Genomic DNA, 27,500 nt, shown 5'->3' on the forward strand with positions numbered 1-27,500 from the left:
ATGCGCGGCCTCTGCCAGACAGACTGCGTGGAGCGGCCCCTGACCCGCAGGCTGCGGGCTCTGGGGGGCTTGGTGGGCGCCCACCCGTGGCCCTTCCTGCTGCTGCCCCTGGCGCTCACGGTCGCGCTGGGGGCCGGCTTCTCGCAGCTGGCCCGCCGCAGGTCGAACGACATCGAGGCGCAGTTCACGCCCCGCAACGGGCCGGCCAAGGTGGAGCGGCGCCTGGTGCGGGAGCGCTTCTCGACGCGCGACTCTGAGCGCTTCTCCGGCCAGAGGCTGACCACCGAGGGCACCTTCGCTTCCTTCGTGGCCGTGTCCGAACACCAAACGATCCTCAGTCGCGACGCCTTCGCCGAGCTGCTGGCGCTGGACGCGGCCGTGCGTGGCATCGAAGGGGGCGGACGCACCTACGCCGACATCTGCGCCCGCAGCCTCGGCTCCTGCGAGAGCCCCAACCCGCTGCTCAGCGCCGTCGCGGGGGATCCGACGGCCATCGAGGCCCTGCTGCCCAACCTCACCTTCCCGCTCTGGCAAGGGCGCGTCATCATGGGCTTCTACTTGGGGGGCGTCACGGTGGCGCCGGAAGGAGGCAACGATCTGAGCCACAGCATCCGAGAGGCCAGAGCCATGCGCCTCTTTTACCACCTGCAAGAAGATGACCCCGCGCAGCGAGAGGCCAGCTTGATATGGCTAGAGACCTTCCTGCAGCGGATCCCCCACCTGATATCCAAGCTGCGCCTCAATTACATGCGGGTAAGCGGGGACTATCCGGGTCACACCGATGGGGACCTTATTCCTTCCCGCTTCCCGTCTTCCTGGCCCGTGGATCCCTGTGGTAGTGTGTGCCTGCTTGTGGTTCAAACCAGACTGCTGTAGTGGGATGCCTGGCCTATGGGAAACACCCCAGGTAGTCTTCCTGTGTACACCCTGCAGGGTGGAGACACTCCATAAAAATTCGTTGACCTATGTACACACACACATGTCCTGACTTGGATGACCCATGCTAGCCAAATTTCGGCTGATCTCAGAAGCTAAGCAGGGTGGGCCCTGGGCAGTATCTGGAGGAGAATACCAGGGGAAGCAGGCAATGGCAAACCACCTCTGAATGTTTCTTGCCTTTAAAAACAAACAGGGCCCTGGTAAGTCGGCTGTGACTTGACATTTTAAAAAAATTACGCACAATATGGGTTTGGAGACCTCGGCTGGAACACCCACTCTGCCACAGAAGGCTTTTGGCTGGTCCACTCACATTCTCAGTCTAATCTTTCTCACAGGGTTGTAGTGAGGATAAAATGGAGAAGAGGAGAAGGGTGTCAGCTGCTTTGGGTTCCCATGGCAGAGAAAGGAGGGGTACAAAGGATGTTAAGTCAATAAGATTGTTCAGGTGAGGAACAAGGTAACCAATACTCAGATCTCCATTCAGTCTGCAAAGCTTACTGGGTGATTTTGGACCAGCCTCCCCTTATCACCACCACCACATCTACCCAAAGGCTTGTGGTAAGGATGAAATGATGCAACACTCTTTTGCTGGGCAGAGCAGACAGGGGGTGAGAGAGTGCCAGGAAAGAGAACAGGATGAACATAAACCCTGTCTGCTGGGTTTTTTTTTTAAATTCTGTTCAAAGTACCCTCTCAGCAGCTTTTCCACCAGAAGGAACTGTGTGGCATTGTGCTTGGGAACATGGCAAGCCATGGACAGGGGTTCTTCAGGAGATGCAACTTCCATCTCCCCTCCCAGTACTCCTTCTTTACTTTTCCACTCACTTCCACTGTCAAAACAGCCAGACTTATTTCTTGTTGAGGATTTAATCTGGAGAGAAAGTGGGGCCAGAGTTAGACTGCCTGAAAACATCCCCAGGGCCGGCCCTAGACTGCCTGGCACCCTAGGCAAGACTAACTTCTGGCACCACCACCACTCCGCACTGATAATGTCACCTGGTCACATGGAGGGCACCCAATTCGGCACAACCAGAAGGCTGGCGTCCTAGGCAGCTGCCTAGTTTGCCTAGTGGCATGACTGGCCCTGAACATCCCCCTCTGTTTTGGAAGGCCTCCCCCCCCATCTCTGACCGTAGCAACACATGGGTGCGCCATGCTCTGGAGTGCTTCCCCCATGCATTTTTACTTACTGAGCTCCAGGCTTAAGCTCCTGTGACCTTGAAAGTCTGCAGTCATCCCCTGCTCTGCTTAGAATGGCATTGCAAAACTGCAGTATAAAAATTTAGGCATCTAAAACATCCTCTGTAATATCTAAACTAACAATTAAAAACATACTTGATATCATTTTACAAAATTTACGGAACGCTTGGGAGTGTGTGCCTTTTTTGCCTCTTCAGACACGTCATTCCATGAAATATGAGCAGCCAACAAAGATATCCCAAAATAGTTCTCCATGTCTTGGGTGATGGGACTACCAAAAAACTGGGAGGATGATCAATGGGTGAAGTAAGTAACTTGAACTTAGCCCATTTAGGGAAAGTTTTCTGAATGATTGGTGTCACTGATCCTTTCAGGCCTGCTATGGCACAGGGACTGTCTTGGCGGCTCTGATGTTAGATCCATCAGTTGCTTTTGGTATAATAGAGCACAGAATTCTACATGTCAACCACCATACCTGCAGAGTTGCTCCTCCAGAGCAATGGCTAATTAACAGGCTAATGAATGGCTAATGAATACGAAACGGTGAGTATAAATGGGCAATTTTCTCAGTGGAGAATGGTAAGCAGTGGGGTGCCGCAGTGCTGAGTACTGAGTACGATGCTTTTTAACTTGTTCATTAATTATTTGGAGTTGGGAGTAAGCAGTGAGGTGGAAACATCGACTGATGGGTGACATGATAGAGGTTTACAAGATTATGCATGGGATAGAGAAGGTAGAGAAAGAAGTACTTTTCTCTCTTACTGACAATACGAGAACTCGTGGACATTCAATGAAATTGCTGAACAGTCAGGTTAGAACTGATAAAAGGAAGTACTTCTTCACCCAAAGGGTGATTAAGACATGGAATTCATTGCCACAGAGGTGGTGGCGGCTACAAGCATAGACAGCTTCAAGAGGGGATTGCATAAGCATATGGAGCAGAGGTCCATCAGTGGCTATTAGCCACAGCTTATCATTGGAACTATCTGTCTGAAGCAGTGATGCTCTGTATTCTGGGTGCTTAGGGGGGCATTGTGGGAGGGCTTCTAGCGTCCTGGTCCCACTGGTGGACCTCCTGATGGCACTTGGGGTTTTTTGACCACTGTTTGACACAGAGTGTTAGACTGGATGGGCCACTGGCCTGATCCAACATGGCTTCTCTTTTGTCTTATGTCCTCCACCTTGCATTCAAAATTTCCTATAAAGGGCAAGTTAGAGTCAGGCCTAGAGATGGGCAAGAACTGGGCAAATGTGGTTAGTGATGGTTTGTGATGGGCCCTGTTTGCGAACCATGAACTGTCACAAACATTTAGGGGCTAAATGAACTGAATTGTGATGTAGTAGAATGCCAAAGCCCCTGGCATGCTTGAGACACTGAAATCACCAGGGATCCCTGGGTGACTCTCCTCTACCCACCCTCCAAGTTTGGTGAGGGTTGTATTTATGAGGTCTAAGGTACAGTCCTCCAAAGAAGATGCCCCCATTCCCCATTGTTTCCAATGAAGGGGGAAAAACAGCAAAAAAGGAAGGGTAATAGAAGTCCCACAGAGCAGAATCAAAGTCCCCGAAAATCTCTGCAGTAGAAACTGAAAGCAGGCAGCATTCTTGCAAGTCCAGCAGAATCAGTGCCACTGTGGCACTGCAAACCCAACAAGACAAAGGTCAAGGCAGGGAATCTCTGTAGTGAAATTGGAAAGGGGGCATTTGTGTAAGCCCAGCAGTACCAGTATTACTGTGGCAGTGCAAACTCAACAGGACTAAGATGAAAGCAGAGAATCTCTGCAGTAGAAACTGAAGATGTGTGTGTGGGGGGGGGCTTTTTGCAAGCCCAGCAATACCAGTGTAATCAAAGACTGCCCAGCAGAATCTGGGTACCATTGTGGCAATGCCAGATAAATAGTCCTGATGTCTAGCATGAACTAGCTCACAAACGAAACTTCATGACTAATTTTGGGCATTTCATGGTTTGTGAATTGAAGTTCGTGGCAGGTCAACTGGCACAAACTCTCCACAAACTTTCAAGCAATTTTCAGAGGTTCATGAACGGACTGGAAAAGACACCAGCAATTGACAGGATTGCCCCTTGGAGACCTTTCTGAGGTTGAAAAGTTCAGGTAGCCCCTTGATTTACTGATGGGCTGCAAACAACGAAAAGACAGGGGAGTTGGCTAAAGTGACAGTGGAGAAAGACTCAGGATGAATCTGACAAGGCATGGGCTAGAACTCATTTGAAAGTCCGCTCCATGGTGGAGACTGGGAATGGGCGTGAACCAAGAAAATGGAGGTTCGTTCCAGTTTGTACAGTCACACAAACTGCAAACCTCACTTTTTAATGAACTGGTTCATTTCATGAGGTTTGTGATGTGGTAGAGGGGCTCCCTCCTCTCTTCTTTCTGCAGAATGGAAAAGCAGGGGGGAAATCTTGTAAAAGTGCCACATACAAGTGAAGTCCAAGCAACCAGTTCACCACTTGCAGGTGAACTCACTGCTTGGACTTTACTCATGTGTGGCTTGCAAAAGCCATTCAAAAGGAATGCTTGGAAGCAGGGGAGGGGAATGAAAGAAATTGCTGAAACAGCTTGCACCTAACAGCTGATGGGGGCATGAGCCCCACTGTTAGGCTGGAATGGATGCAGACTATTTCATCAATCCTTCTAGCTACCCCCCCCCCATTTCTCACCACGAACCACATGAACCTCCAACAACCATGTGGAGGGTTATGGGAGGGTCGTGGATAGGGATGGGCACAAATATCGGTTCATGAACTCATGAGCCAGCTAAGTTTGTGATGAAATTAGGTTCATGGTGAGCTTTGTGCCCAACCCTAGTAGAGCAGCAGAGAAGCTGTGTAGACCTGCAGAACTCTTCTGGGTGGTCAGCAGCCTATCGGTTGACAGGAAGAGCTGTACTGCTGTGCAGCCCACTGCAATAATTTTGATAAGTACTTTGTGGATAAAATCTCTTGCATCCATTCCAGCTTGAACTCTACATTAGCAGCATCAGAATCGGAAGGTCCCAGGGTGCCGAATTGTCCAGTTGCGTGGGATATCTTTCACCTTGTGAAGTCTGAGGATGTGGACAGAATTTTTGGAAGTTTGAGACCTGCCACCTGTTTGTATGATCCTGCCCCTCCTGGCTGCTTAAATCTTCCGGGGGTGAGGGCTGGAAGACTGGGTCTGGGAGACAGCAGATGCCTCCCTGAGAGATGGGTTGTTCACTCCTGCCTTGAAGCAGGCAGTGATGCATCTACTCCTAAATAAACCTACTCTGGACTGCTCAGTCTCAATGTACCATTCTTGGTGATTGAATGAGCAGTGGTTGGCCAATGTCAGAGATTCCTGAATGAAGCAGATTGTTTAGATCCATTCCAGTGTGGTTTTCCACCTGGTTATGGGACTGAAATGGCCTCGATCGCCCTGGTGGGTCCCATGCACCAGGAGATGGACAGAGGGAGTACGATCCTGTTAGTTCTCCTGGACCTCTCAGGGATTTTCATTACTATCAGTCATGATATCCTCCTGGATTCAGACCCATAGCCAGGGTTTCAGGTTTGGTGGGGCACAAAGCTTCAGGGTTTCAGATTTGCTGGGGGGGCATGGGACCCAAAATGATGTCTCATGCTATATGAGATATGCCATAGAGAGAGCAACCTCCAGCAGCAGAGCCCTGGAAGCTGCTGCTGGAAACTCCTCCAGGGCTCCCTGATGAGGTCTCAGGAGCAGCACAGGAAACAAGATGCTGCTGGAATGATTTTCTCCTGTCTGCTGCTTGGGCTGGGTTCTGGGTCTTTTCTACCCAGCAACTGCCAGGCACAGACCTTTTTTTTCATTGGCTGCCTTTGGCCTCTTCCACAGAAGCCTGATTGGTGGGGCCTGGACCCCTGAGGCCCCCCTAACTACGGGGCAGCCTGTCTTTCTTTTTGGGATTGGGAGGCACTGTTCTGTGGTGGTATCAGTCCCACTTCAAGGGTAGCTTTCAGAGTATGGTGCTGGGGAACTGCTGCTCTATCCCTCTGCCTCAGACCTAGATTTCATCTCAATTCCCCATGTTTTTCAACATCTATGTAAAGCCACTTAGAGAGATCATCGGAAGATTTGGGCTGAGCTGCCACCAATAAGCAGATGACACTTGGTTATCTTGCACTACAAGCAGATCCCAGGGAAGCTGTGGAAACTTTGAACAACAGGTGCCTGGAGTGGATGAGGGCAAAGAAGTTGAAGCTTAATCCTGATAAAACTGATGGGGGGGAAGTCTGATAGGGTTATCTCCTATTCTGGATGGGGTTTTACTCTCCTGAAAGGAACAAGTTCGCAGTTTTGGAGTATTTTGGATCCAGCCTCTTGTTAAATAAACAGGTGGCAGCAACACCCAGGAAAGGTTCTTACAATTGTAACTATTTTTAATTTGCCTTGTGGGCCCTGATAGAGTGGAAAGGTGGCATAAAAATAAATATTCCAGGTTCCCACGACATCAGCTAAGAAAGTGTGTAGACTTTCTGTGTCCTATAGAGCATCCTTGAAACCAGTTGCCCCCATTAGCCTTCAGAGGTAGAACTCACTGGTCCCCTGCCCCTCTGCCCTCAGAATGGAATGACTGGACTATGAAGAAGGTCGTTCTTCCATTGCTGTTGAAGTATACCTTTTTGGACCAGGAGTATCAAAGTATCGACTAGCTGCTATCCTTAGGCAAGCTGATTGAACAACTGGTGGTATTCCTGAATGGAATAGATTTTCTAGAACCATTTTAGTCGAGATACACGACAGCCTGTTTTTTAGGGAAATAGCCTCTCAGTTCTTTAAACCTCTTTAGGGGAAAAGATGGAAACCTTGTATCTAGAGAGGGCATTTTCAGTTAAGGAAATTGTTCCCTCTTTTCTAGTGTTGCAGCCTTGACTCAATCACTTGCACAAAGTGCTTTTTAAAACCAAATAAGATGTCTGACATTCCAGTCTCTTTGCACAATAAGATAAATAATATTTAACAGAGATACCTCTCTCTCTCTCTTTGTTTGTTTTTTATACTTGCAGGTGGCCTATTTTACCTCAGTATCCAGACAAGAAGAATTAGAAAAAAACACTGAGAATGTGATTCCTTTATTTGCTGTCACATATTTGTTGACAATAAGCTTTTCAATTTTAACATGTGCAAGGTAACATTTCCAGTCCCCCTCAGTTCTTGGGTAAGGGAGGATAGAGGAAGCAGTGTTGTATCATTGTGCAGTCATCTATTCTTAGATAAATTTCAAAAATAAGAAAGTCCACAAGTATAGTTCTGTTAATTAGAATCAGTATATGCACAATACACTTTTAACTCCATTCAAAATTGTATAAGAAACTGGATATAGTATCCATTTATTTGTCGAGCAAAGAATTAACTAGTAATGGGAACTTTTGAGACATGAGAAGTTAATTTAATTGCTTGTTCATTTTTTAAATTTACTTTATAGCTGCCTCAAGGCAGGCATATTACAAAATATAAAACAGCAGAGTCAGACAATGTAAGACATTCAATAAATTGTGCAACAGACCTATAATTACAAAATTGGAAAACAACGCCATAAAAAAACCACTCCAAAACCTGACATACCATAAGCAATGCAAAAAAAAAAAATGGGTTCCAGAAATAGGAGACAAAGCAGTAGGTTAATACATACACTGATCAGTGGAAGATTACAATCCTATAGAGGTGTCTTCCTAAAACATTCCATTATACTACAACCCTGCATGCTTTGTAAAAATGCACTCCTGAACAATTCTGCATCAGCCTCAATCGCAGCAAAATTCTAGAATAAAAAGACCCATGGCTTACAATAATAAGCTATCTACACATTCACCCATGCTCCCAGAACCATAGAAATTAAGTTAAACCAAGGCTTAATGTCAGCATCCTGTAAGCTGTAAAAATGTCTTTATATTATTAGGCTTCATGCACTAACCCTTTGCCTTGGTTTTTCAAATAGAAATTGGGCTTGAAAGATATGTTCAGATAGAAATTCAGCTCATACACTTTCACAGATCTGTGTTCCATGCACATCTAATAAATTTGTACCTGATACATCCAGTAAACATCACATTCCCTATCTGTGGTGTAGGGAGTGATTTCATTTCAACTAAAGATGTGAAGGCCAGAGAAAATAACCAGAAAATGTTGGAGAAAAAATGAAAAATGTGGGGATGCCTTGGAAAAAACTCCTATGAAACCATTTTTTCATTTGGAATTTATGGCATAGGGGGAAATGCAAAACAACCTACCGTATATTATCTATCATAATATAACTACAATTAACAAATGATAATTTCTATGTATAGTATAGGCATGCAACACAAAGAATACGTTCATTGCTTAAATGTGAATAATTTTAACAAGTCATATGCCATAATGTGTTATATGATAAAGTATTAGAGTTCAGTTTTATCATGAAGTTGTGATTTGATACCCAATTATAATGGTAATCTTGCTTGTTGTCACACTATGAGACAGTTTCTATTCAGATCTTTTATTTGCTATAAAATTTGTTTTCTGATTACAACATTTATTTTTTTTGCCATTCAGATGGTAAAAATTAAGATACATGTGTTAAGTTATCCATAGGGTGCAGCAGTTTGCATATATATATCTCTCTCTCTGGGCGTTTTCGCACTGACCTTAATCGGTAGCGACGCCCCTCTTCACCGCGCAGGATCTGCGCGGATTTCGCACTAATTGCCGCGGAGCACCCGGAAGAGCCGGAAAGTCCCACGGCTTTTGCGGCGCAAATGGAAACTGGTTTTTGGCGGTTTCCGTTTGCGCCGCAAAAGCCGCGGGACTTTCCGGCTCTTCCGGGTGCTCCGCGGCAATTAGTGCGAAATCCGCGCAGATCCTGTGCGGTGAAGAGGGGCGTCGCTGCCGATTAAGATCAGTGCGAAAACGCCCTCTGCAATCCACAAACCACTTTGCAGGGAGTAAGCCCCACTGAGTACACTGAATATGCCTCTGAGTACAGTTGCTTAAGATGGCACTGTGAGACATTTATACTTGTAAATACCATAAATGCACCATTAATACTATTTTACATCGTATTAAAAGTTATTAATTTTGTTTTTTTAAAGCAGCAAAATAAGTTTAGGTTTGATAGAAAAGTATCCTATAGATATAAAAGCTCTTTCGTCTTGGCAAAACGAAGTTCTCCCGTTGGCTGGGGGTGCGCTCCATCTATCTTTGGCCCATCAGACCATCAATCTAGCGTATTTGTGTTCCATTGGTTGAGCCCACTCCTCTTTCCCACCCAGATGGCTGTTGCTAGCCAACCAAGCTGATTCTGTCAGTAAAAAGCAACCAACCTTGGTTCTGGTAGTTTCTAGCTCTCCCTACTCTCCCATTGGCTGAGCCACCTGTCACACTGCTTTACAGAAGAGAGAAAGAAATCCTTCCCTTAGTGGAGTTTGAAGAGGGCATAGGAATTAGGACTTCAGAGCAATGTCTGCCAGACCCAGGGTCTTGTAGTGAAAGCTGACTGGATAATTTCAGATAATTCACAGACTTTCAGCTTAACCTACCTCCCAGGGTTGTTGTGCAGATCAAAGAGGGGAGAGGAGAATCATGTAGGCTGCTTCCCCCCCTGCCCACTGTGGAGAAAGACTATCCTTTTCCTCAGTAGAGGCTGTAGGGAGGGTGGCGGCAATAGAAAGCTGAAGTCGGAGGGCAGATAAAGGGAAGGAGATAGAGCTACCAACTCATGTTAGGAAATTCTTGGAGATTTAAGGGGTGGAGCCTAAAGAGGGTGGGGTTTGAGGAGGGGTGGAACCTCAGACAGGTACAATGCCATGCACTCCACCCTCAAAATCTGCCATTTCATCCTGGAGAACTACTGTTGCCAGTGAGGGCTGGAGATCACTCAGAATTACAGCTGCTCTCCAGATGGTAGAGATCAGTTCTCCTTGAAGTGGAGGGGGGGAGTGAATACCTTTTCTTGGGTGGGTGGGAAGACAGCAAGGGTAGGGGGGCACTCTCCCAGAGCCTCTTTCTATAGCACTTTGTATTTTTCTTCACAGCAGGCCTTATTTCTAGTTACATATATTTCAATTTTCCTACCAAACCTTTTTTGTTTGTTTGTTTGTTTTCAAAAAGATCCCCTTTTCCCCTTGGCTTCAAAACTTCTTGAAATTTTACACCTCTAAATCCATCTCTCTCTTCCTCCCTCAAGTACTCCTTATTATAATATTGTCATAATTCTTAGAAATGGGAACTGTTTCTAATTCTTGTGTTTCTACAAAGTTCTTAAATACAACAGCTGCATGCACTACTCTAGTGTTGTTTAAAAAACATTAAATCAGTATATGCACCATGAAACTTTGAATCCAGCCATATCAGTTTATACTGTGTCTTGCAGATTGGACTGTGTACGAACAAAAGTGTGGGTTGCAGCATTTGGAGTGCTGTCATCAGGTTTAGCTGTTGTCAGTAGTTTTGGATTATTGCTCTTTTGTGGGGTACCTTTTGTTATCACAGCTGCATGTGGACCATTTCTTACACTTGGTAAGTAAGAGACGTCCTTTTCTATAAGTAACACTTTGGATAGATATATCTAAAACAGAAATTTGAGAGAATTTATACACACACAATCATACCCTAGAGCAGGAGGGTCAAACATGCAACCTGGAGGCTGAATCATGCCCCGGAGTGCTCCTATCAGGCCCCCTAGCAACTGACTGTTGTCTGCTTCCTTCTGCAACAGGCTTGCTCAATCACACAGAAGCTACAGAGCAAAGCCTCTACTTTCTTCATTGGCTGAGACGCCTCCCTTTGGGAGGAAGGGGGAGGGGAATAGCTTGCTTTGCTAGGCTCTCTCAATTGCACAACAGAGCTGCTGAGACAAGCCTCTCTTCCTCCTCTTGGCTGAGGCTCCCCCCTCCCTGGTCCCCAGTTTTCTGGATTGCATGGAGAGAGACAAAGAAAGCGCCTTTAAGACCAATGAGTTCTAATGTTTTAAGCATGTTTTATTTTAAGTTTTTAAAAATCTTTGTGTTTGTCTGTGTCCTTTATAAAGTTTATGTCTCCACTACCTGGTATTACATTTTATGATGCTCATAGCCTGGCCCAACAGAGTCACATTTATGTCAGATCCGGTCCTCATAATAAATGACACACCTGCTTTAAGCCCTCTTTCATTTTCATTTTCTTCCAGTTATTGCCTCTCCCCAAGTCATACTGGAAACCTGCTTGCTGCATGGCACTTCTTGATGCAGAATGTTAGTTCATACATCAAGCTACTCTAGAAATCATATTTGCTCTGGTACACAAACCAATTATAAAGTATACACGTTCACTGTAGAATATATGGGTAATTTTCACCACACTTACCCTCAAAATACACAGTAACAGACACCAGATCTGGCTGAGATAGCTGTTTGTTTGCATTTTAAAGGAGAATGTGGAGAAAGTATATAACCGTGAGAAATGTTTAGATTTTAACTATGTAAATTGTGAAATGTTTAAACTTTTATGCTTAATTTTATACTCTTATGTTAGTTTTTATATGTTGTAAGCCGCCCTGAGCCACCTGGTGGGAAGGGCAGGATATAAATTACAAATAAATAAATAAATAAAAATGCACCCTTCCCATAGATGGGGTTCATGTGAATTTTGAAGTCAGCTAGGTATTCAGAAATACAAATGAAAAGCATCTTCCTTTATTTGAATCATAGTGCCTGGAATTTTATAAACTAAATATTCTTAACTTTGGGATAGACGTCAAAGTTTACATTAGCGTAGGAGGTCTATACTTCACAGGAGATAGGTCCACAGAATTTGGATGCCTCTCTCGTCACTGATTCCTTGTTGCAGTAAATGTGATTACCTCCCCCCACAGCTATGGTTGTGTGTTATTTTCCTACCCTCATTTTGGGTAGGAGCTCATAAGAGGAGCTCTGAAACCTCTACATTTTATTGTGCTCTTTCTTTCTTACCCTCCCCCATCAGTACTTGCTTCTGGGCTCCATTGTTCAACCCACCCGTGAGAATTTTGCTGAACTATAAGCTTTGACAAACTTCCTAATATTTCCCCCCACAAAAAATGGGGAGATAACCAAAATGTATAAACAGACAGATGGAAATTTTCATCATGACACTGTGGCCACATAGGAGAAAGTAATTTTAAAAGAATGAGGGGAGTTTGTCTGTGTTCTTGTAAAGTTTATATCTCTGCTACCTGGTACTACATTTTATGATGCTCGGAGAATGATGGGAGTAAGGTTTTATTATGACAGTTATAATTCAATTTAAGATAGATGCTGAGCTGATATAATTTAGTACACCTTCTGGTGATGTCAGGGGTTTGTGGCATATGCAAATAAGTTATTTGGGGGTGGGGCGTTGCTTGACAATGGCGGACGCATAATTTTGAGCGAGCTCCCACTTTCCCAGAACTAAATCAAACTGCCACAAATCGGTCCAAGAGGTATGAACAAAAATAAACGCAGGAAATCAGCAGCTAAGAGGAACGGAAGAAATCTAAGATCAACAACAGTCGAAGAGGTTTTTTTGGCCAGAGGAGCAGGGGAAGTCTCAACCCCCTTCTACACCAGAACAACTAAAAATGGTGCCGGTTGCTAATGACGGAGAAAAAGAACAGATACAGCAGGATTCAAATACTCTTACAAAACAAGACCTTAAGGAACTTAAAGATGACCTACGTACATATATAAAAGAAGCGATCGATGATTTTCTACAACCGGTTAAGCAAGATATAGACCAGTTAAAAGCGGCAATGAAGGGAATGAACAAAATGGTGGAACACGCCACGGAGATCAGTGAGGCGGCGGCATCCCAAATACAAAGCCTGCAAAGGTCAGAAAAAAATCTTGCAGATAGACTCTTGATTGTAGAAAATAGATGGAGATCATGTAATCTTAAGCTAAGAGGGGTGGAGGAGGACATTGATAATAAAAGAGACCTGGCAGGTTATGTGTCTGTGTGGCTTGGAAAGGCTATTGGAGCGGAAGACGGGGTGGCCCCAGCCATTGTTAGAGCTTACAGACTGGGCGCCTTTGCTAGAGCAAGAAGAGATAGGCCTCGTGATATCTTGGTACAGTTCCTATATCCAAGATCAAGGGACAAAATTCTAAAGCCAGAAAAACTGGAGGTCTCATACATGAGGGAAGGAAGATACAGGTCTGACTAGATCTCCCCCCAGAGGCAATTCAAAAACGTAGAGCTCTTAATTTCTTTGCAAATAAGCTTTTTACATCTAACGTGAGATTCAGATGGAGTGCATCTTCATACATATATGTCTTTCGTAATGGCTCTTTATTGGAGGCCTCAGACATAGCGTCAGGAAGAACTCTATTGAAAGACTTGGGGATTGTACTGACATCAGAAGAAGAAATGAAGATCTCCACTAAAGTCACTGAGGACAAATGATAAGTGAGACTCAAATAATTTTCTCCTAAAAATTTTGTCTCTGGAAATGACAACACGATTGAGAATAATGTGGTTTGTGCAACATAAGTATGTATTTTGTTTATTTTAATATATGTTACTACTTACTGACTTTGGACAAGACTTACAGTAATATTAGACTTAAAATATAAGAATCTACTACTAATGATTGTACATTTGAGGCTGTAATACAAACAAAATGGACAGAGGTGACATGACTGGAAGACACAAAGGAAGAAAGAAGTATTCTCATGTTTTTATTTTTAATTTGAATTTTTATATTAAGATGTCTTAAATGTTAATATCATTAGAAAATGCAGATATATCAGGAAACAATACATTTATTAGTACATGGATTTAAAGAATACCACAATTAATAGAGGCAACTGTTAATGCTATTACATGAAAATATCGTACAGTATAAATATCTGATTAGATAAAGTGCTTTTATGTATATACAAATTAGGAATGAATTAATTAGGTAATTATAAAATTTGAGCTAAATTGAAATTAATTGATATAAGTTTATGATGAATGGTTTTTCCTTCTCTCCTTCCACTTCTAGTTCATATTTCTATTCCTTCTACAAGCCTGGCCTTCTCCATTCCTGATTCTCCTTCCTCCTTCCCCTTTCTTTATTTTTCCCCTTACCCCCTCTGTATAAAGGTATATGAGACTGGATAGTAAATAAAATTGATATGGGAGGGGTGGGTATATATTACTAGAAATAAAAGCATGTATGGATGTAGACAATTCATAGAGGCAACTATTAATGCTATTACATGAAAATATCTTACAGTATAAATATCTGATTAAAGTGCTTTTAGGTGTATATAAATTAGGAATGAACTAGTCGGGTAATTATAAAATTTGAACTAAATTGGAATGAATTGATATAAGTTAAAGATGAATTATTTTTCCTTCCCCCCTCTCACTTATTTTTCATATTTCTATTCCTTTTACAAGCTGAGCCTTCTCCATTCCTGATTCTCCTTCCCTCTTCCCCTTTCTTTATTTTTCTCTAACCCCCTCTATATAAAGGTATATGAGACTGGTTAGTAAATAAAATTGATATGGGTGGGTTGGTGTATATATTACTAGGAATAAAAGCATGTATGGATGTATAAGTAGAGGTTGAATATATGAAAAAGAAAATGTAGTTTTGATAGATCAGTGTGTTAATAAGTTAACACTGTTGTTAGGAATAGATAAAGATGCAAGTGATAACTGAAGTTTAAATATGATTATAAGAAAAAAAGAAGGTTTTAATGTTTAAGGAACATGATTAATGCGAATATAAATGTTTTATTAGACTGATTTATAGGGTTCTATATAGTACTGTTATACTTAAGATGTTATCTGAAAATATATATGATTACAAAGTTCTTAAAGGGTTAGTATTGGCAGTAGAAACACTTCTTTAAGAGAAAGGGAAGATGGACGGCTCAGTAAAGTAACTTGTTGGTTTTTTCTTTTTTAAAAAATTAACCCCCCGTGGGCAAGTTGTTCTTTTCAGACAAGGAAGCATCTATATAGCTTTCTCTCTCCCCTCCTTGAAAAGGGAAGAAATTCTGAAAAGTATCTCTGTTTAGGGAAACCACGTTCATAGTTTTCTTGTTAAGTTGTGTTAGGTTATAATACAGTTGAATACTCTTAAGTCACCCCAAAGATGTCACATATGTACAAACTTGTTTGTTGGAACTGTAGAGGTATTAATAATCTAGTAAAGCGCAAAAGGCTTCTTAATAGTATGGAAAGGGAGAGGGCAAATATAGTATGTCTTCAGGAGACACATCTGAAAAATGCTAACGAAAAATTGTTATCCTCAAATTGGTTTAATCAAAGTTATATGGCCGCAGGGACATCAAAATCCAAAGGTGTAACAATTCTGTTTTCATTTCCAAAAAATAAATTCTGATCCTAAGGGTCATTATATTTTTGTTAGAGGGGAGCTAGGTGGCCAGCCACTTACAGTAGCATCCTTGTATGCCCCAAATGTAGACCAGAAAAAATTCATTAAGGTAACTCTTAATCTCCTAGCGGAATATCAAAGTGGTGAAACCGTAATTGGTGCAGAACTGAACTATATAATAGATCCTACACTTGATAAAACACACAAACCAGGGGAAAAAGCAGCAAAAACTACGGAACTATTAGACGTGATAGATTTGTTTAATCTGGTAGACATATGGTGTCTCTTAAGAACATAAGAGAAGCCATGTTGGATCAGGCCAATGGCCCATCCAGTCCAACACTCTGTGTCACACAGTGGCCAAAAATTTATATATATATATATATATATATATATATATATATATATACACATACACACACACACACACACACACACACACACACACACATAGAGATAGATAGATAGATAGATAGATAGATAGATAGATAGATAGACAGACAGACAGACAGACAGACAGACAGACAGACAGACAGACAGACAGACACACACACCTCTGCTCCATATTTTTATCTAAACCCCTCTTGAAGGTGGCCATGCTTGTGGCCGCCGCCACCTCCTGTGGCAGTGAATTCCACATGTTAATCACCCTTTGGGTGAAGAAGTACTTCCTTTTATCCGTTTTAACCTGCCTGCTCAGCAATTTCATCGAATGCCCACGAGTTCTTGTATTGTGAGAAAAGGAGAAAAGTACCTCTTTCTCTACTTTCTCCATCCCATGCATTATCTTGTAAACCTCTATCATGTCACCCCGCAGTCGATGTTTCTCCAAGCTAAAGAGTCCCAAGCATTTCAACCTTTCTTCATAGGGAAAGTGTTTCAGCCCTTTAATCATTCTAATTGCCCTTTTCTGGACTTTCTCTTGAACTTTTTCTGGACTTTCTCTTGAACCTGAAAGTTAAACAATACACATATTATTCTAGTTTACATCAAATTCATACAAGAATTAACTATCTTCTTGTAACTAAAAGACTAGCTAACCAAATACAAGAGGCTGATACAGGACCACATAATCTCCAACCACTCGTGGGTAACATGTATGCTCTCCACTCAAAATGATGACAAGCAAGGGTATCATTGGAAATTAAACACATTATTACTGCAAGACGAATTGATATGTGAAAAAATAACAGCTTCAATACAGGAATACTTTAAATTTAATTCGACTAATGACGTATCACAGGAGACATTATGGGACGCATTCAAAACTGTTATAAGAGGGCAGTTGATAGCAATTGCATCCACCTATAAAAAAGAGAGACAATCATTACTAACAGAAATAACTAGTAAATTTAAGCATTTGGAACTTCAATATGCTAAGAAAGGAGGTAAAAAACTATTAAGAACTTTAGAACAGGAACGTAAAAAACTAGACCTATTAGAAACTTCCCAAATACAAAAGAACTTAATGATACTTAGCCAAAAATATTTTACCAAACATCTAGGTCCATTAAGTTGCTTAAACAGAAGACTATTAAAAAAAAGGTATCTCATCTTATTCATAATATGCGTAACCTTTAAGGACAACTTGTTACTAAATCTAAAGTGATAATTCAGATATTTTATAATTATTACCAACAGCTTTACAAATCAGAGAAACCTGACCGAGTCAAAATTAAAGAATATCTTAACTATATAAATTACAACGTCGAAATAACACCTGAACATTTTTCATTTCTAGAACAAGAAATAACACAATTTGAACTCTCTGAAACTTTAAAGCACATCAAAAACAATAAAGGCCCGGGTAGGGACGGTATACGTATTGAGTTTTATAAGAAATTTAAATCTGTGTTATTAGACCCCTTAGTACAAACATGTAATTCTGTTATGGTTAAAGGAACTATGCCTACTACATGGACTGAGGCTAGAATTACAGTGATACCCAAACCAGGGAAAGATAAGCAATACCCTACATCCTACAGACCGATATCAGTTTTAAATAATGATTTTAAAATATTCTCAGCTATAATGGCCAACAGATTAAATAAAATTATTGCAAACTACATACATAGCTATCAATCAGGCTTCATCCCTACTAGAACTCTCACAGACAATATCCGCAGGAGTAGGAGAAGAGGAATATAAATTAAGTCTCTTCGCAGACGATGCAGTCTTTTATTTAACTAAACCCCTTCAGTCAGTTACCTCATTACTTCACCAAGTTAAACAATTTAGTGGAGTGCCGGATTTACTATTAACTACCCGAAGTCTGAATTATACCCTATTTTTTTGCTGCCAGCCTTCAAATTGGAATTAATAAATGCTTGGTCCATAGTTCTTCATAGGGAAAGTGCTCCAGCCCTTTAATCATTCTAGTTGCCCTTCTCTGGACTTTCTCCAATGCTATAATATCCTTTTTGAGGTGCGGCGACCAGAACTGCACACAGTACTCCAAATGAGACCGCACCATCGATTTATACAGGGGCATTATGATACTGGCTGATTTGTTTTCAATTCCCTTCCTAATAATTCCCAGCATGGCGTTGGCCTTTTTTATTGCAAATGCACACTGTCTTGACATTTTCAGTGAGTTATCTACCACGACCCCAAGATCTCTCTCTTGGTCAGTTTCTGCCAGTTCACACCCCATCAACTTGTATTTGTAGCTGGGATTCTTGGCCCCAATGTGCATTACTTTGCATTTGGCCACACTGAACTGCATCTGCCACGTTGACGCCCACTCACCCAGCCTCAACAAGTCCCTTTGGAGTTCCTTACAATCCTCTCTGGTTCTCACTACCCTGAACAATTTAGTGTCATCCGCAAACTTGGCCACTTCACTTCTCACTCCCAACTCTAAATCATTTATGAACAAGTTAAAGAGCATGGGACCCAGTACCGAGCCCTGCGGCACCCCACTGCTTACCGTCCTCCACTGCGAAGACTGCCCATTTATACTCACTCTCTGCTTCCTATTACTCAGCCAGTTTTTGATCCACAAGAGGACCTGTCCTTTTACTCCATGACTCTCAAGCTTTCTAAGGAGCCTTTGATGAGGAACTTTATTAAAAGCTTTCTGGAAGTCAAGGTAAACAACATCTATCGGGTCTCCTTTGTCCACATGTTTGTTCACCTGCTCAAAGAAATGTAACAGGTTAGTGAGGCAAGATCTTCCCTTACAGAACCCATGCTGAGTCTTCCTCAATAACCCGTGTTCATCAGTGTGCCTACTCATTCTGTCCTTGATAATGCTTTCTACCAACTTTCCCGGTATTGAAGTCAGACAAACTTCAAAACTATAAACTCTTCTCAAGGTGGTATCTAACACCTAAAAAGCTCTTTCTGTCTCTTATAAAACCTACCCGAGTGTTGGAAACAATGTAAACAGGAAGGGTCTTTTTTACACTTTTGGTGGCTGTGCCCGGGAATAAATAATTCTCCGGTGGGCTGGACAGTGGGTCGGTCCGACTACTGGGGTATAGGCTCCTTCTCCTCTCCACAGGGTCGGGTCTTCTAAATGATCCGGAGGGGGGGAGTGGCCTATACCTCCCAGCTCCCGCCAGTTTTTTTCCCCGGCCCTGCACGAGCAGGACGGTCTTTTTTAGCGCTCCCGAAGAAGCGCTGAAGATCCGGAAGGGAAAAAATTTTTTTTTCAGAGCACTGGAAGCTGGGAGCGTCGGGGTTAGCCCCAACAAACCCGGCAGGAGGGCGAGTGCGCGGGGCTACTCGCGAGTAGACCCGCAAAGGAGCGGAGAAGAGCGAAGCGACGCGCGGCCCTTTGAAGCTCCGTTTCCACCCTAACGGGAGTGGAACAGAGCAGGGGGAAGGAAGCCGCGGGCAACGGCAACGCGGTAAGTCGTCCCGCGACGGGGAGGACCGGCGCGGGCGATTTAGTGGCTGAGAAGGGCCCCCCCTTTTTATTTTACCCTTGTCGCTGACGGCTGCACGGACCCTATACTGCCAAGATTCATGTACCTGGCAGTTGGGAAGAGCTTGTCTTTGGGCAACTCTAAGGGGTTTTTCTGGTCCTGGAATATGGAGAGACCAGTTAGAGGGCGCAGTTAATGCTGCTGTCCTCCATTTTGGGTTTTTCCTGCCGTTTTGACTAGTGCCCTTTTCTCTCACTTCCCTTATAGGGATCTGGTGATATTCAAAATGGCTGCCAGTTCCCCAAGCAACTCCCCAAGTGAATTCAACTTGCCTATACTATCAGGAGTCATTACACCTCAGCAAGAGGCTCAGAACCCCGACCTCTCAGGGGAGGACGCCAAGGCAAACCTACTCCAATGGCTCAAAAGGGAAATGTTGAAGGAGTTAGGGCAGGACCTCAGTCAACAGGACTCCCCTTTTCCTCTGTCAAAACAAAGGAGGCAAGGGGGAAGGAAAAGGCGCAGAGACCCCAGCCCTAGTGAATCCTTGGGACGATCTAAGGGCAAGACTCACCCAGGACTGGATTCCCCTCTCCTGAGCTCGGCTGAAGAGTCGGAAGACTCTGATCAACAATCTGATAAGGAGGAAGGCGAGCTATCAGATGAAGAGGAGGAAAAACCTGACACGGTGCAGTCCAGACTTTTTCCCCTGGAGTATTACTCCAAGCTGCTCCCTAAGGTCTTGAGGACCCTCAACTTCGTGGCCACCCCTAAGGAGAATGAGGAGCTGGATCCTGATCTTCCCACAGGCTCAGGGGAAATGATGCCAAAGCTGGGTAGCACTCAGACAGGGGTTCCCTTACCGGCGGCCTTCTTTGCTCTGGTCAAGGGGGAGTGGGAACGGCCGGCTAAACCTAGGGCCAACCAACAGATTATTTCAAAGTTATATTCCCTTATTCCACAGGCCACTAAAAGGCTAAAATTGCCAACAGTGGATGATCCTGTAACTAGTCTAATCTCCAATTCTGTCCTTCCCATGGACACAGATGGGTTACCAAGGGATCCATGCGATAGGAGGATTGAGCAGGCCTTACGCAAGGAGTTTGAAGCAACATCATGGGCTATTAAAGCGGCCACAACATCCTCATTGTTCGCCAGAGCAATGTGCACGTGGTCCAACAACCTAGCATCAGCAGATAGTGGAGCTCCCAAGGAGTTCAAAGACGAACTTAAGAAGATTGCACTATCCGCTGCCTTTGTGGCAGATAGTTCCTTGGACACCATGCAGCTAGCGGCCAGAGCTATGGCCTGTGGCGTGGCTGCTAGACGTAACATCTGGTTACGTAATTGGGAGGTTGATACTGCAGCCCAGGCTAGGGTTGCTGCAGTCCCTTTCAAAGGAACCTTGTTGTTTGGGGACGGCCTAGATAGGTACCTTATTGAAAACAAGGATAAAAAGAAAGTTCTACCCTCCAAGGGTAAAGAAACTAGGCAGAGGAAACCCTTTCATTCCTTTCGGGATTCCAAAAAGCCATCCAGAGCAGGTTCCTTTCGTTCCTTCAAAGGAAAGTGGCAACAAAAAGGGCGTGATTCCAAACCCTACTACTCTGGGAAAACAGACCAGAGCCCCAAACCCTCTTCCAAAAAAGGGGGATCTCAATGACTATGTCCCGCACCAGCTTATAGGGAAGATAGGGGGTCGCCTCTCCTTATTTGCAGGCACCTGGAACCAGTCAATTCAGGACAAATGGGTTCTAGAGATAGTGGAACAGGGTTATGCCATAGAGTTCCACTCCCCCCCTCCCAACCACTTTCGTGGGGTTCCACGGAAAAGAGATTTGGTGGCTCACAAAGCAATGCTGGCAGCGGTCCAACACCTGGTGGAGATAGGAGCAGTGGAACCTGTCCCAATATCCCAACAGGGTTTAGGAGTTTACTCCATAATATTTTTAGTCCCAAAAAAGAATGGGGAGTTCAGAACCATCCTGGACCTGAAGTGGCTCAGCAAGTTTGTCCTAGCAAAGCGTTTCAAAATGGAGACCCTCCGGTCAGTGTTGCTAGCCATTCAGTCTCAGGATTTTCTGGCTTCCTTGGATTTATCAGAGGCCTACTTGCATGTTCCCATTCGGGAGTCACACAGGCAGTTCCTACGTTCCTCCTACGTTTCTCCTACGCGGGGAAACATTTCCAATATCGAGCATTACCGTTCGGCCTGAAGTCTTCACCCAGGGTCTTTACAAAAGTCCTGGTGACTCTAGTGGCAGAACTGAGGCTACAGGGCGTGGCCCTCTTTCTTTACCTGGACAACATTCTGGTGAAAGGGGGGTCCTTCCAACAGTGCCAGATGGGCATTCACCGGACAGTGACCATGCTGCGCGAACACGGCTTCGTGGTAAATCTGGAAAAGAGCAATCTTCTTCCCTCCCAGAGGCTTGTGCATCTGGGGGTGGAGATAGATACATCCCTGGACAGGGTTTTTGTAACCCAGGAAAGGCGGGAGAAGTTTTCTCTCCTATTACATGGGGTCCTTCAACAGCGCAGGGTGTCGGTGATGCTGTTAGCGCAGTTGTTGGGGATGATGGTCTCCTTTCAGGACTTGATCTCGTGGGCCAGGTTTCACACTCGTCCCCTGCAGTTCTTCCTCCGCCCCTTCCAGGAGTTTATAGGGAACAAAATTCACAAACTGGTGTCGTTGTCACCAGAAGTGAAATCCCAGATGCAGTGGTGGCTGGATCCAGGTCTTTTCCTCCCAGGTCATCTGTTACGCGAGCCCCAGAGGGTCTGTGTGACCACAGATGCCAGTCTATGGAGTTGGAGGGCTCACTCGCAGGATCAAATGATCCAGGGTCAATGGGAGCCCCATGAAACGAAACGGAGCATCAACTTCTTAGAGCTCAGAGCGATTCGGTTAGGCTTACAGGGTTTACAGGCAGTCCTGAGGGGTCGCCATGTCTTAGTAAAAACAGACAATTCAACAGCCAAGGCTTATGTAAACCGGCAGGGAGGAACCAAGGTGAAATCTCTTCATGCCGAGGCGAAGATTCTCTTCGAGTGGGCGGAGACCAATCTTCTATCAGTCAAGGCGGTGCATGTTCCCGGAAAGGACAATCTGGTAGCGGACTGGCTCAGCAGACGCTGGCTGGACCAGACGGAATGGATGTTACACAGGGACACCTTCAGTCTGTTAGTGGACAGATACGGCCCGGTGACAGTGGACCTGTTTGCCACGGCAGACAATCGTCAGGTGGACAGGTTCTTTGCCAAAAACAGAGACGCAAGTGCGGAAGGCACAGACGCGCTCAGCGCAGATTGGCCAGCGGGACTTCTGTATGCCTTTCCGCCCCTCCCCATTTTACCCAGGGTGATTCAGAGGGTGGTGGAACTAAGGGCGGAGATGCTGCTAGTGGCTCCCTTCTGGCCAAGACGGTCTTGGTTCCAGGAACTCCTGAGGTTGTCGACTCAGCCTCCCTGGCGTCTGCCGAGGAGGGACAACTTGCTCACTCAAGGCAACATGTCTCACCCCCAACCAGACCTGTTACAGTTGACAGCCTGGAGGTTGAGCGGTTGCAGCTCGAGGAATTAGGTTATGGCAAGAGGGTGGTGGACACGATGCTGGCATCGCGTAAGCTTTCCACGAATAGGGTGTATAATACCACCTGGAAAGTTTTCTCCTCTTGGTCAGCCCAGAGAGGGTGGGACCCGATGCTGGTTAAAGTTAAAGGTATTCTTGGTTTTCTGCAGGAAGGGGCAGATAAAGGTCTTTCCACTAGCACGTTGCGAAGACAGGTGGCTGCCATATCGTCCATACAGGGGGTGCGGGGGCGTAAGGCCCTGTCGGCGCACCCGCACATTAAAAGGTTTCTGAGGGGTACTGCTCTGCTTAAACCCCCGCAGGTGCACAGGTTTCCCTCATGGAGGTTGAATGTAGCCTTACAGGCCTTGTGTGGGCGTCCTTTTGAACCTCTGGCCTCCTGCGGGATAAAGGAATTAACCCTTAAAACTCTTTTTTTAGTAGGCATTACCACGGCACGAAGAGTGTCTGAATTGAAGGCCTTGTCGGTTGATAAGGAGCTTTGTGTTTTTCATAACGAAAAGGTGGTACTTAGACCAGACCCATCTTTTATCCCTAAAGTCAACTCCCTTTTTCACAGGTCCCAGGAGTTGGTTCTTCCAAACTTTTGCCCTAATCCTCAATCTTCTAGGGAAAGGGAGTTGCACTGCCTAGACGTCAGGAGGGCTCTTTGTTTTTATATTGAGTGTACTAAAGAGTGGAGAAAGTCTGATTCCCTGTTTGTTTCATTCAGTAAAAAATCACAGGAACAACAGGGTTCTGCATCTTCCCTTAGCAGGTGGTTACGAGAATGTATTGTGTTGGCCTACAGGGCCCAAGGTCAAATTCCTCCAGAGGGGATCACGGCTCATTCTCTGAGGGGCGCTGCAACATCAGCTGTGTATCGGTCCTTCCCATCACTAGAAGCTGTTTGTAAGGCAGCAACTTGGAAATCGGTGCATACGTTTACTAGGCACTATAAGGTGGACAAATGGGCCTCAGCTGATGCGGCCTTTGGAAGGCGCGTGCTGCAGCATGCACTCTAAATAGGGAAGCCGGTCCCGCCCGGGGATGTTCAGCTTTGTTACGTCCCAGTAGTCAGACCGACCCACTGTCCAGCCCACCGGAGAACGGAAGATTTGTATCACTTACCGTGAAGCTTCCTTCTCGGTGGACTGGCAGTGGGTCGGTCCGGCCCGCCCGTCAGAGGTTGAGCGGCTTCCTGGGTTTTGGAGTTGGATCCTGGAGCATCGCTTACTTCTTTGCCATACTGTATTGCATTCTGTATGATCAAAATTTTCTGTTTCAGTCTCCTATTCTGGGGGTATGTTGAAACGTAATAAATAATTCTCCTTGTTCATCTGTCTCTGTATATGAATGGGGAGGTTGTGGAACTTTTTTCTCCCTAGGGGATGTGGCTTGGATACACCTGGCGGGAGCTGGGAGGTATAGGCCACTCCCCCCCTCCGGATCATTTAGAAGACCCGACCCTGTGGAGAGGAGGAGGAGCCTATACCCCAGTAGTCGGACCGACCCACTGCCAGTCCACCGAGAAGGAAGCTTCACGGTAAGTGATACAAATCTTCCGTTTTTGGAAAGAGATTAAACAAACTGTAGACAACATTGTAGAGGGTAATATTCCTTTTTCCCCGGAATCAAGCCTTTTGAATTACTGGCCAAATTTAAAACTTTCTCCAGTAAAAAAAGAATTGGCAACTCTGTTATTCATGGCGGCTAAACTTCTGATAGCTCAACATTGGAAGCGAGATGTGTCTCCTACTAAACAACAATGAATGTCTAAAGTATGGGAAATAGCGGCATTAGATAAACTAGCCATACAAATAAGGCTAAATGACTTACCACAGAAAGAAAACAATGGTTCCCATTTTTTAATTACATCAACTTAGAAGAAGAATTTGAAAAATGTATTCCAAAAAAGTACATAAATTTCTCGTATTATTGAAGCTTTTGTATATATAATATAGTGAAAGATAATATATTTGAAATATGGATTATAAATGCAAAACTATGAATTAATAGAAGACTGTAAGAGTGCTCTTATTAATATTGTTTTATGTATATTACATATATTTATTTTTTGTTGTGTATTTTGTTTAATGTTTGTGGCTATTTTTAGAAAAATCAATAAATATTTTAGTATTAAAAAAAAAAGTTATACAAATGAGTTGTGCTAATGAGCTTCACTAGCACTACTTTTTTCTACAAAATGACCCCTGGCTGCAGGTATGGGTTACACTTACAGTCCCAAGATAAGCTTGGTGTTTGTGCTTGTCTACTATTTTTATTTCTTTCAAATATGATTAAAGGTTCAGAATCTTTAGTGTCTATGATTCTGTGGACAATTTGGAAGAAAAATATCTTCAGAAAATATGATTAGCTAGGTACACTCATCTCTTGTAATTTTCCCTTCTTGTGGACCATCCTTTATCGAAACTAGTAACCACCTTTGTCTCTCTTTCAGGGGTTGGTGTTGATGACATGTTCATAATGGTGGCCTGTTGGCAACAGACAAAAGTCAAGTGGAGTGTTGAGGATCGGATGGCTAACACCTACGCAGATGCAGCTGTGTCTATTACCATCACAACTCTTACTGACGTTTTAGCCTTCTACATTGGCATTGCGACATCCTTCCCATCGATTCAGTCATTTTGCATCTACTTAGGAACAGCCTTCATTTTCTGCTACATTTACAACTTGACATTTTTTGGAGCAGTCCTTGCTCTGAATGGTAGAAGAGAAGAAAGCAACAAACATTGGCTCACGTTCATGAAAGTGCCAGACGAAGCTCAGCATAGCTGTTTGTACAACTTCTGCTGTGTGGGAGGATATTATGATACAGACACTGGAAGAGAGCTTGAGCTTCCCATTAATATATTTTTTAGAAAATATTTCGGTCCTTTTCTTATGCTTAAGTGGAGCAAAGTAGCTGTAGTAGCCATGTACATCGTATATGTGTGTAGTAGTATTTATGGGTGCACCCAAGTTAATGAAGGTATAGATCTTCGAGATCTGGTCCGGGATCGTTCTTATGTTATTCAGTATTATGATTTTGAAGAAACATTCTTTAAAGATTACGGTCCAAGAATTATGGCCATTGTTACTGAAAGCATACCATACTGGAATTCAACTGTTCGTGCAGAACTTGAGCGCTGCATGCAGGTGCTAGAAAATACATCCTACGTGGACAAGAAATTTTCAGAGTCATGGCTGAGAATGTATGAAGCGGTTGCTGGAAGAATGTCTCTAGATATAGGTGACCGTCATTCTTTCATTGGTAATTTATCTATCTTGTTCAGACTAAATCCTCAGTCTCAATGGGATGTTAATTTTACTGATTTGGAAATATCAGCTTCACGTTTTTTCATACAGACAGTCAGCATTACTACTTCAGTGAGAGAGCGGAAACTTTTAAAGCAGCTGAGAACCAGTGCAGCAAAATGTGATTTACCACTAATAGTGTTCCATCCAGCTTTTATATTCTATGATCATTTAATTGTAATAGCACAAAGCACCATTCAAAACGTTATAATTGCTACTGGAGCTATGTTAATTATTTCCTTGCTGCTGATTCCCAATCCTTTGTGCTCACTGTGGGTAACATTCGCTATTGCATCTGTTATTATTGGTGTGACTGGTTTTATGACCTACTGGAATGTCAATCTTGATTCCATATCCATGATCAACCTCATCATGTGCATAGGGTTTTCAGTTGATTGCTCTGCTCATATTTCTTATGCCTTTGTTAGCAGCAAGAAAGGCAGCCTGAATGACAAGGCAGTGGATTCACTATACCGCCTTGGTTACCCCATGATACAGGGATCTATTTCCACTGTTATAGGGGTGCTGGTGCTCTCCTTGACAGACACCTACATTTTCAAAGCATTTTTTAAGATTATATTTCTGGTTATTTTATTTGGAACTCTTCATGGACTCTTTTTCATTCCTGTGTTTTTAACCTTCTTTGGCTTTTGTGGAAGAATGTCAACCATACCGCACCGAATTGAGAGCCAGTTAAATGAAAATCCAGCCAGCACTGAACCAGACGTTACACAACTGCCTGCTATAAACACCTAGGCTTTACAAATGTGCTGATGCATCATACAACAAGTCAACCAGAAGGATTATATTTTAGGAGCTACTGGATGTGCCTTACGTTGTAATCCTAAACAGGCTTACTTTATAGGTAAGCCTCAATGGACACAGTATGATTGACTTCTGCTGTAAACATGCATTGGATTGCACTGTTAGCCAAACTAGCCTTGATTCATTCTACAATGTAAGAAAGAGCTTCCATTCGCAGTATTTATAATAAACTGTTTAAGGTCTTTTGAAGCCAGCATATGGCTGCAGTGATCATCAACCAATCAGAGCAGAGTTTCTTATATTACTTGCAGGACAAAATCTTTTCATGTTATATCGCCTTGGCTGATTCTCATTCAGTGGGAACCAGTATCTTTATGGTGGAATGCGACTTAACAATTATTTTATATGATCAAATAAATTATCCTGCTGTTTTATAATTAAGACATTCCCTCATTATTAAGAGAGCCATCTCTTTATGGTTTGCCAAATGGCTAGAGAAAACAAAATGT

The 27,500-nt window shown here is 43.7% G+C and overlaps 1 protein-coding gene across 1 annotated transcript; it reads left to right on the top strand.

Annotated features, from left to right (window-relative positions):
* On the top strand, positions 1–26,982 carry LOC132578380 (patched domain-containing protein 3-like). Its single transcript, XM_060248336.1, has 4 exons — positions 1–753; positions 7,166–7,287; positions 10,507–10,652; positions 25,370–26,982. Exons 1-4 carry the CDS (start codon positions 1–3, stop codon positions 26,980–26,982), a joined length of 2,634 nt encoding a protein of 877 aa, XP_060104319.1.
* Positions 26,983–27,500: the final 518 nt, after the last annotated feature.

This window comes from Heteronotia binoei, chromosome 10 (assembly GCF_032191835.1).
Source record: "Heteronotia binoei isolate CCM8104 ecotype False Entrance Well chromosome 10, APGP_CSIRO_Hbin_v1, whole genome shotgun sequence".
Lineage (NCBI taxonomy): Eukaryota > Metazoa > Chordata > Lepidosauria > Squamata > Gekkonidae > Heteronotia > Heteronotia binoei.

What these genes read in the sequence shown, in the direction of transcription:
- LOC132578380 (XM_060248336.1), top strand. Translation starts at nt 1, where the DNA reads ATGCGCGGCCTCTGCCAGACAGACTGCGTGGAGCGGCCCCTGACCCGC. An exon ending in TGCGCCTCAATTACATGCGG is followed by an intron (nt 754 to 7,165) that starts GTAAGCGGGGAC and finishes TTATACTTGCAG; the next exon opens with GTGGCCTATTTTACCTCAGT. An exon ending in TGGACCATTTCTTACACTTG is followed by an intron (nt 10,653 to 25,369) that starts GTAAGTAAGAGA and finishes TCTCTCTTTCAG; the next exon opens with GGGTTGGTGTTGATGACATG.